The sequence below is a fragment of the Temnothorax longispinosus genome, chromosome 10 (genome assembly GCF_030848805.1).
Source record: "Temnothorax longispinosus isolate EJ_2023e chromosome 10, Tlon_JGU_v1, whole genome shotgun sequence".
Taxonomy (NCBI): Eukaryota; Metazoa; Arthropoda; class Insecta; order Hymenoptera; family Formicidae; genus Temnothorax; species Temnothorax longispinosus.
In genome coordinates this window covers 9,614,044-9,624,590 of record NC_092367.1, presented here as the reverse complement: position 1 = coordinate 9,624,590, position 10,547 = coordinate 9,614,044, and the positions used below count along the sequence as shown (strand labels likewise).

At 29.7% G+C, this 10,547-nt stretch overlaps 1 protein-coding gene across 11 annotated transcripts in view; it reads left to right on the top strand.

Moving 5' to 3' along the window:
* Window positions 1-10,547, top strand: part of Syp (synaptotagmin binding cytoplasmic RNA interacting protein) — a 31,924-nt gene that overhangs the window by 11,757 nt on the left and 9,620 nt on the right. For 7 of the 11 annotated variants that reach the window (XM_071791847.1, XM_071791848.1, XM_071791851.1 and 4 more), the window contains exons 6-11: window positions 2,810-3,015; window positions 3,122-3,271; window positions 3,351-3,496; window positions 3,635-3,750; window positions 6,894-6,908; window positions 7,690-7,838. In XM_071791847.1, the coding sequence (XP_071647948.1) occupies window positions 2,810-3,015; window positions 3,122-3,271; window positions 3,351-3,496; window positions 3,635-3,750; window positions 6,894-6,908; window positions 7,690-7,838 (782 nt within the window). Of the gene's footprint in view, window positions 1-2,809; window positions 3,016-3,121; window positions 3,272-3,350; window positions 3,497-3,634; window positions 3,751-6,893; window positions 6,909-7,689; window positions 7,839-8,796 lie in introns of all 11 variants that reach the window. The other 4 variants (XM_071791857.1, XM_071791852.1, XM_071791854.1 and 1 more) reach the window with 2 other exon arrangements.

Genomic DNA, 10,547 nt, shown 5'->3' with positions numbered 1-10,547 from the left:
TAATCTTAATTGTGCCCTACAACCAATCAAGGTTATACTGCTATTTTATTTGACACGCACGCGCACACACACACACACAAATGTGTGCGCGCTTTTCCATTCATTGATTCATCCATCCATCCTTCTATTTGTCCGTCCATCCATCTGTCCATTTGCTCATCCATTAGCCTTTCTGTCCATCCAGCTATCCATTCATCTATTCACATGCATTTACCAGCGCGCGCACGTACGTACACACGTACGCACACATACACACACACACACACACACCTATCCAACTTTTGTACACGCTTGTACCTACACGGTTGTGCCTACAGTGCCTACGTACAAACTAGAAACTTACATACATCATACATAAAACATGCAAGTCGAAAAGAGAGGAAGGGGGGAGAGAGAGAGAGAGAGAGAGAGAGAGGAAGGGAAAAGGGGGAAAGAGGGGGGGGTACTTTATACAGTTTTGGAAAATTACGAGTACTTGGTTTTGGGACACAAAATTCAAAGATGGAATGCAAATTTTATAGTAGCCAGTATTATTCATTGATTCTTTTATTTATACATAATTATGAAATGTTAAAGGTTTTACTTTATTTATATGTATTTATTTACGTTTTGAAGTGGAAAATATACATTTATCTTTTATACACAATATTAAGCATACGAATAATATATTAGTATATTAGTATACGCATTAAGATAGAAACGTAACATTCACATTTCATGAATGAATAATTGTGTATTTTTGACAATATCGGATGGTAAATTTAATTTTAGATGGTAAATTTAATGTGAAAAGAAAAACATTGTTTTCTTCTTTTCTTAATTTCAGATAGTAAATTTAATGTGAAAAGAAAAACATTGTTTTCTTCTTGTCTTAATTTCAGATGATAAATTTAATGTGAAAAGAAAAACATTGTTTTTATATAAAATAAATGTAAATATGATAGAAAAGAATGATCAGTGTGATTGAATGAATGTGTCTGATTATTATTATATTTTGTATGTATGTGTATAGGATTCTTGCATGTAACATTAGTATATGGACACAGAGAGGAGATTAATATATATAAAAATAATGATAAAGGAAATTGCCTTGAGTTATTAAATTTACATAGAGATGATTTAAAAATTAACTTTAAAAGAGCAATTGATATAACGATGCAAGGCATCTAAGCATTTTATTTCCAAATGTTTTGTATGATATAATAGATGGTATAATTGACAGCCAAGAAACTTAAAGAATTGGTTTATTTAATGAATAATGAATAAATTATTATAAATAAATTAGATTTCTGTACATATTAATAAAATTAATGAGTAATTATAAAAATTACTTTGTTCTACTTTATGATTTTAGTACATGTAAAATCAGCTTTTTGCTTACATTTGATTCGAGATATGTACAAGATGCCTTGTTATCCAAGTACTATAAGTTTTAAACTGAGAGGAAGGAGAGAAAAATAACTCTGAAAAATAAAAGTTCAGAGAGATGATGTCGGATTAATTAAGTTGCCTCGTGGAAATTGTTAAATTGCTTCTTATTTGACAATCTTTTAGTACTTTTACTGCTACTTCAGAAAAGATCTGTCAGTTAAATCGGAGTAAAAACAGATCGGCAGATATGTATGACATTCCTACATCTTAGGATTAAAAGACACAGAGAGATGAAGGATATATAATATATAATATCAAAATGTCGATCTCTTTATGTACATGTAATTGAATTATTGTAATGCATGAGAATTCTAATAGCATGAAAGTTATTCTACTTAATAATATTTATATGCCTTTTGAATCAAATAATCCTCTCAAATTAAAAAAAAAACCGCAGATTTAGTAAAAGTGATAAAGAACATATGTATATATCAAACGTGTTCTACAGAATTTAGAGCTTGCAATCTCTCTCTTTGTAGTTATTAATAGTGTCTGTATTTTTTCTATTCCTTTAATCTTGATTTTCTGTAGTTTTTTATTTGAAATTTTATTATGACATAGATTGTGAGCATTTGGTGAAGCAATGTCTCTTTTTGTTTTTTTCTTTTATATTTAATCCTGGGATAATTCTTTTAATAAAATTTTACTTGATAAATTTGTTTTCTAAAGCTTGATTTTTTTTAAATTTTAAATATGTTTGTTCTTAAATGTGTAAATAAATAAATAAAATTTATAATTTATAAACAAATGCTAATGATAATATCTAGAAAAGATTTGATAAACAATCTGATAAAGTACTTTCATATTCCAAAGACATGTATATTCAAGTGCTTTAGGATTCTTGCAGATTAATGTAGCGTCTGACACATATTAATGTAATTATATATACGTTTTTTTGTTTTTATCTAGTTTTATTATTGTTAAATAATATTTTTGTGCTGCATATAAAGCAATATAGATATGGAACTATATTTTGTTGTACAAAATCAAAAGTCATAACAGCATAAATTTTTATAACAATATTTTTACATATTATTAGTAGTTATTAAAAATATAATAATATAAAATAATCTATAATAATTATTTTCTATAATAAAATGACTATTATAATAAGATATAATTTATATGAATATTTTGAATATTTGTAAAATATTCAAGATGAACAATATAATTTATATTATTTTACTTAAAAATATAATATAAATTTTTTACGGCAAACATCATATATAAAATCATAATAGCTGCTTGAATTTATATTTTGTTTTAACACTATTTTTCTTTTTTATCATATATAGTAGCGTTCTTAAAATTTTGTGAGTATCTTATTAAGTTTGAGTGAATCTCACCTGCTTTTCGTATGGTTTTTTTTAACATATAGCTGGTCTGACAGAGGTGATCATCTACAGCTCACCAGATGACAAAAAGAAGAATAGAGGTTTTTGCTTTTTGGAATACGAATCTCACAAAGCAGCTTCCTTAGCCAAGCGAAGGTTGAGCACTGGACGTATCAAAGTTTGGGGATGTGATATTATTGTTGATTGGGCTGATCCTCAAGAGGAACCAGATGAACAAACTATGTCCAAAGTAAATGAGTGTTATGATTAATTTATAATTAATTATTGTTATCATTATGCCATTCTTTAGTTCTTACATTAATTAAACACATTATTATAAAATCGTTCTGTTTCAGGTACGTGTGCTTTACGTACGAAATTTGACGCAAGATTGCTCTGAAGAGAAGCTGAAGGAAAGTTTTGAACAATATGGCAAAATTGAGCGAGTGAAAAAAATCAAGGATTATGCCTTTATACACTTTGAAGATAGAGATAATGCTGTTAAGGTAAAAAATATCTCAAGTTGCACTTAATTGAACAATCAATTTCTAGTCTATTTTAAATATACATATGCGTTTTCTTAAGGCAATGAACGAATTAAATGGTAAGGAAATGGGTGGATCCCACATAGAAGTTTCGTTAGCAAAACCACCATCCGATAAAAAGAAGAAGGAAGAGATGCTGCGCGCCAGGGAAAGACGAATGATGCAAATGTTACAGGGTAGAGGCGGGTAAGTTATCGATATTTACATTTACTTTTAATTAATTTGTAGCATTTGTGTATCATTATACTCCACCTTTAATTGCTTTATTTTATTTATCTGACTGGAATTTGAATTAAAGGCGTTATAGAATTTTTCCTTTTACAGTGGATCTCCGTCTCATCCGAGTATGATGGGAGGACCAATGCCAGTTCGTGGTCCTACACAGGGACCTCGGGGCACAGGTGCAGGTATGCGTGGACAAATGGGACGAGGCGATTATGGTTAGTATCAATTTCGATTCTTTTCTTTTCTTTTTGCTGTATTGTTTCGTGTATTTTTCTCGAGCCTAACAGAACAGCAACTTTAATTTTCATGCTAATAAAAATTTCAATGATCCTTTACATTAATACACATATTGATATACATGTTCTTGTATAATTTTCTCTTTTTTTTTTAAGCAGTAACAATTTCTATTTAAACGTAAAATATTTCTTTTATCTATATCTATGAATCACTATTGAATTATTTACTACTTCTTGGACTATAGTATATTAAATAATATATATTGAGATGATACTGAAAATAGATGTAGCTATTAAAACTAATATGATATATCAAAATTGTGTTACATTTCGTACATGATAAGAAGGATTAGGAAATTAATAAGTCATTAATTATAGTTTTTTATTGAAATTATAGAAGTTTTGCCGTAAAAAATTATAAAATGTTATAATATGTTAAATTAATATATATCAATTAATTTATACGTAGTTTATATTTGCTAGGTATATTAAATTTATGAGAAGATACAATTTTATATACATAATTTTTATATTATATTTTATAATTATTATTATTTTGTTATACATTATTTTTTCTTATAACTTTTATTTGATTTTTCTTTATTTGTAATTGAGAATATTTAGTAGATATATATATATATATTAAATAGTTCTATATATATACTTCGTCCAACGAGAGATCACGGTTGGTTCTGCGCATAGGTGATCAAAGTGGGGGTAAATTCCTAGAGCATGTGGGGCGTACCGTATACGTAAATAGATGTTCTGTGGGCAGAGACTTGCACGGAACGGACAAGTTTTCGTCCGATCTAACTATGATCTCTCACTGTGGACGGAGTATATATATCTATATATATTGTATATACATATATATAGGGGAAGGTGCTGTACCCCTCGGAACACTTTTAAGTTTTTTAATTTTTCTGAACCACAGTTTTAATTAAAAATTTTTGAAAAAAATATATTATTAAAGTACATATATATATATATTTTAGTATCCAAAAAAACCTAAATTTTTATTACTATCTAGTAAAAGAATACAGCAATTTTTTTTACAATTGGAAATTTTGTTTTAATGTACGGCTTAATGTACCTTGGAACACTCTTTCCCTTTGTATCTTGGTTAGAAATGAGGTTATAAATAATTTACTACATTATTTTACATATTTGACACATTCTTACTATCCTTGGCTGATAACAATATCTTTATTATAAAAAATTACAAAAATCACAGTACAAATCTCAATAACATTTATTTTAAGGTAGTCCGTAAATCGCAATTCATAAGAAAATTTTGAAAATTTTACTATATGTTAATAAATATGGTATCTACACGTCTGTACAAATTAGAAGTAATTGACCGCCCAGAACATGAGATAATCGCTATAAAAAATTGCATTTTTCTTCCATGTAATATTGCATACACAAAGCATACAAAAATCTCATTTTTGAATTTTAATAATTAGAACGAATCTTAAGAAAGTGATGAAAAACGGATATATAGTAGGACACTTTAGGAATACTAGTTTAAAAAAACCGAAATTATTGACCGTTTAGATTTAGAAATACAATAATAAATAGATCTCGATTTTCGCGATTATTTGACGTAAAGAAGCGACTGCAAGAAAAAATAATAGAATAGTCTTTTGTTCTGTGTGTGAGGGACAGAACTATCCAAAAGATTTTAGCCTGTAACCGTAAATAGTCGGATGTTTTCACGTTGATTTAGAATACCTTGAGTATATTGTCACGCTACCTTAAACGTCATAATAAAATACAAAAGCCGACATAACTTACATGTAAATAATCGCAACAACACAAAACTACAGATTTAAAGAGATTATCAAATAACTCAACAATTGGCACCAGATGCTGTCGCCAGATGCGAATACCATTCGGTTATGACGGAGTGTTCCAACGTACAGCTGTATCCCCAAGGTACAGCACTTTTCCCTACACACACACACACACACACACACACACACACACACACACACATTATGTTATGTGTATATAACATAACATAAATATAAGATAAATATCCGCATGCTTTTGGGAATTTTTTATTATTTTATTACATACCCCTTGGCTTACGCGCATGATGATTACTTTGAACGTATGAGTAAGAAATACTGAGCATTTCCTATTACATTATTTTTCTTCTTGATCGAAATCATTTTTCATCCTTTTATTACATTTTATATTATTTGTCGCTATAAATATACGATCGCGATATAAGAATGGCAAATTGACGTAAAATCTGTGAATAAAATAATTATAGATTATTTAGAGTATAACATATTTTTTATATATATTCAAAAAATATCCTTGTCTTTAAATTAGTACATTAACACAATTATTTTTATGTAAATTATGTGACACATTCAAATTTAAGTATTTTTAAAGAGTAAAAGTAGTTTTTAATATCTCATAATATAACATATAGAAACATGTTATATTATGAGATTAAAAAACTATTTTTACTCTTTAAGAATACTTAAATTCGAATTGTTTCATAAGGTAGTGAGAGATTGCTCAGATAAATCGTTAAATTATAAAATCAATTTAAAGTAAGTTTACTTTATTATAATTTATGTATTATATCTGGTCTGAGTTTAGTTTGTTTTAACATATTGAAATAAAATGCATTTCTTTAGTTTTCCTGAATGATTTTATTCAATTATGCAAGAATAACAATTACAACTATATATTGTTAATCTATACTTTATATATTTGTTACACACACATACACACACACACACACACACACACACACACACACACACACACGTATATGAAAACATATATGTATGTTAGATATGTGCTTAGCATTTTGTGTAATATGAACACCTTATTGCCTTATCACTACCACTTCCTGTGTGATACCTGTTTCTTTTTTTTTTTTTAACCAGAAGATAATTGCATGTATATTTTCTTATCTGTTTTGTATTTTTGTTTGGTGCCCCAGTGAGAATTATTTCGTGGTAGTGCAGAATATCACTTGCATCGCTAAGTCAAACTGTTTTTATATAATTTTGTTTCATTTATTTGTGTTTACGTGAGCGTGTGTGAACCTTGTATACCTAGTACGATGCATCATCAATTCAAAAATCTGTTTACAGCTCTCCAGGAAATAGGTAAGCCGTGATAATGAATGATGAATGCAACAGTTGTAAAGTATTATAAGTAGTACTGTGTATTTTCTTCCTTTTTATGTTAACTTAAATGCCCAATTTAAATACATACTCGTATTGTGAGGTCATCGAAAATTAATCTTCTCTACCGAAGTCTACAAACTTGTTTTTTTTTTTACAATTTACCGTTTTAAATATTTTCTAAATTGTAGAGTATTCACACTTTTCCCTCGGTTTTATAAATGTCTAGCAATAAATGTTCTGATGAAATTTTGAAGATTAGAAATGATAGGAATCTGCGTATTTTTAAATTACATTTTATTACTGAATTAAGTTATTCTTTTATATTTATTATTTAATATTTGTAATAGATACTTTTATTTATTTATTTATTTATTGAATAGGATTATTTTAAAGCTCCGGTAATATTCTGTCTGGAATAAATGTGAAATTTTCGAATGGCCTTGCAATTTTCTATCTCAGGAAATGTGATGGTGGTAGGGTAATCACTACGCAGTTTTGTGCGGTATTGTATATACTGAGTGTTTTTATAATTATTTTCTTCTTTTTGTCGAAGACCATATTTTCCGCACAAATATTTTTATTCTCGATATACGATTGTTTTTCTTTCTCTTTTATTTCTATTATATTGGCATTTTCGAAATTATCTTTTCCCGGCATGCCTTTCTTATAATATTGAGTTAGTATTATTATATCTGAGTAAGTTGTCAATTGGATATATCGTGGCTAAATTTGGGTCTATTTGTAATGTGTGTTTTTATAGATTATGATTACGACTATTACGGTTATGGGGATTATCGAGGTGGCTACAGTGATCCCTATTACGATGACTATTATCGATACGAAGATTACTATTTCGATTATGCGCCGCCTCCGCCGCCTGCCAGAGGGAGAGGCAGGCAGCCTCAACCGGTGGGTCGCCTTTTTTAATGGTTCTAAAAAGTCGTTTTTGTTCCTGAAATCATTATTACTTTTTTTTATACCAGCAGTAGTTTGACTGTGGCACAGTGTTCGCGGATTTTCCTAATACATCGTATTTCTCTTCAATTTTTCGTCTAGATCAATATATTTGTCCATATATTTTCTCTGTCTGAGCGTGTAAATTAACGTTGGCTAATTGAGTATGCGCTAGCTTTACTATAATCATTATTAACGCAGGGAGATGTACATCTTAATATAATCCTGATTTTATAGTGTTAAATGCATCATATTCACAGTATAGTACTTGTCTGAGCTTTAAAATTTCTAATAAATCCAAGGTGAGAGAGAGAGAGAAAGAAGGAGAGGTGAAAAGGAGGGGAGGGGAACAGAGGCGGGAGAGAGAGAGAGGGGGGCAGGAGAAAATGCCATTAAGAGCGCACTATGAATGTATTGTATTTATTAGACCCTATATGAATCTATACTATACTAACATCAAGGCTTCGATACTAAGATTAGACCTTGTAATCCGAACACATTGCCACTTTCAAATTGCTTGCAAATCATATCTGAGCCATGGTAGACCCATTCTAAATTTTCAAAGCAAAATACAGCCGGGAAAAGCAATTTAAACTAAAATAGGGAACATATTACAAATATCATATAAGAAAAGAAAGAAAAAAAAGAAAAGAGAAAAGATAGGAAAGACATACAGAATAAAAAACGGAAGACAAATGTCTGTAAATTCTCCCAAGGAAGAAGATCGCACATTTTATATAGTGTTGCAGGATCCCCTAATATTATTCCACCGCCATAATTATTCTAGCGCAGCTTCAGGAGAATTCCAGATGTAGGCAGAAAGCAGTGTACAGGACTTTTTATATGTCGCCGTTGTCTTTTATTATATTCCAGTCTCTATGTACGAGTAATCTGTTTTTTTTTTTTTTTGTAGAGCGACGTTGCGTCTCGTGGCTCGGATATGATGTTACACTTTTTCTATGTCAAGTTGCAGGGTTATCCAAACATGAAAAAAGGGAGCGTATGGGCGCTCTGCGTGAAAAAAAAATTTATTTTATGTTTAATTTTTATTATATTTTTATATTGCGGTCAACTTTTTCTCTTGGCAGTCTCACTATTGCGATAACACATGTGCACTTAGGTTTCTTACATGTTATCTGGTGTTGCTATATTCCCCGTGCTATATGATGTACACATATAATAGTTATAATCTCGTTACTTTAGAGGAGAAATAGGCAAACGAGAATCTTCTTCGAATTATCTTCGCATTATCTTACGCCTCTAACATTAATTTTGTTTTTTTATTATTTCTTTTGAACGTGATTCCGATCGCATTCGACGATTTCGTTTGTTTCTCGAGAAAGTATATACTAGTCTCTTCTAGATGTTCCTTATTTATCATTTTCATTTTATAACATTTGCACGATCCGACTCATTTATCATGTTTTTCTTACACATAAATTTTTACTATTATACTTTTTTTTGTCTTACGCCGAATATATTTTCTTTTAATAAAAAATGATACAGAGATATTTATCTTTTAATAAATTTTCTTGTAGTAAAAAGATATTTTTGTTTACGTTTGAAATTTTTATTTCTCTGTTTGAAAAATTTAATTCGAATTAAGGACCTCCTGGGTAATCACCGCGGCCATATTGAATTTCTTGCTATCGAGGCAAGAAATGATCCTATTTTGTCGTGTGTGCCATTCTCAAATAAAAAGGCATTTTGATATAAAATTATTATAGATCATTTCAGAACACTTCTAAAATTGACCGAAAACTATCCTTTTCCCTCGACAATAAACAAACAACCATAAAACGAAGCCTAAACATACGGGAAAACAAGCCGTTTGACGATTATCGAAAGGAGTCGAAAATGTCCCTCCGCATATGTATTCCTTGCAAATCTTACTTTACGATCAATTGTATGAGTTTCACGAATACGTTAAACATTATAGCAGTACAGAGCGAATAATAAGGAAATTGTACGCACGACAAAATAGGGTTGTCAACATGTCACAAATGGACAGAATTCTCTATTATACAGAATTCTTATTTCTACCGCTATGCTACGTCGCCACCGTCACCGCGGAGTTCTCGGCGACCAGGAGCCTTAACGATGGCGAATAGAATAGAATTTCTCCATTCTTATTTAATTTAAGAATATTTCTGATTTGATCCCTAACGTCACTTTATTTTCTTCTCAGTTTTCTTCTGTTATTATTAAACATAATTGTGTGTAAACGATAACGTGATTTGTATGCGTTGTATGCATCGGATTCTTTAATTTAGTTTCTTGTAGGGAAAAATTCAAATCAATTTTTTACTGTGCATATATTGTATTTAAAGAACAGTCACTCAATAAGTCATATGCGCTACATACAGAGTGTCTGATAATAACCATATCGTTTCTTGTAGGCGGGTAGAGTAGATTAAATCGAATAGCAAAGTCCTCTAGTCCGCTACCGTTTTGATGTACGCTCATTTGTAGATCTTTATTAATTAAATTTTCATTAATTATTACGAAAATCGCAAAATGATAGAAGAAGACTTTTTTGTTCAATTTAATTCGCTCTACTTGTTCATAAGAGATGATGCGGTTATTACCAGAGCGTATACGTATACGTGGATCGTTTTAACTTAAAAAAATAACTCAATTCAATATGCCAATTTGATTTTTATC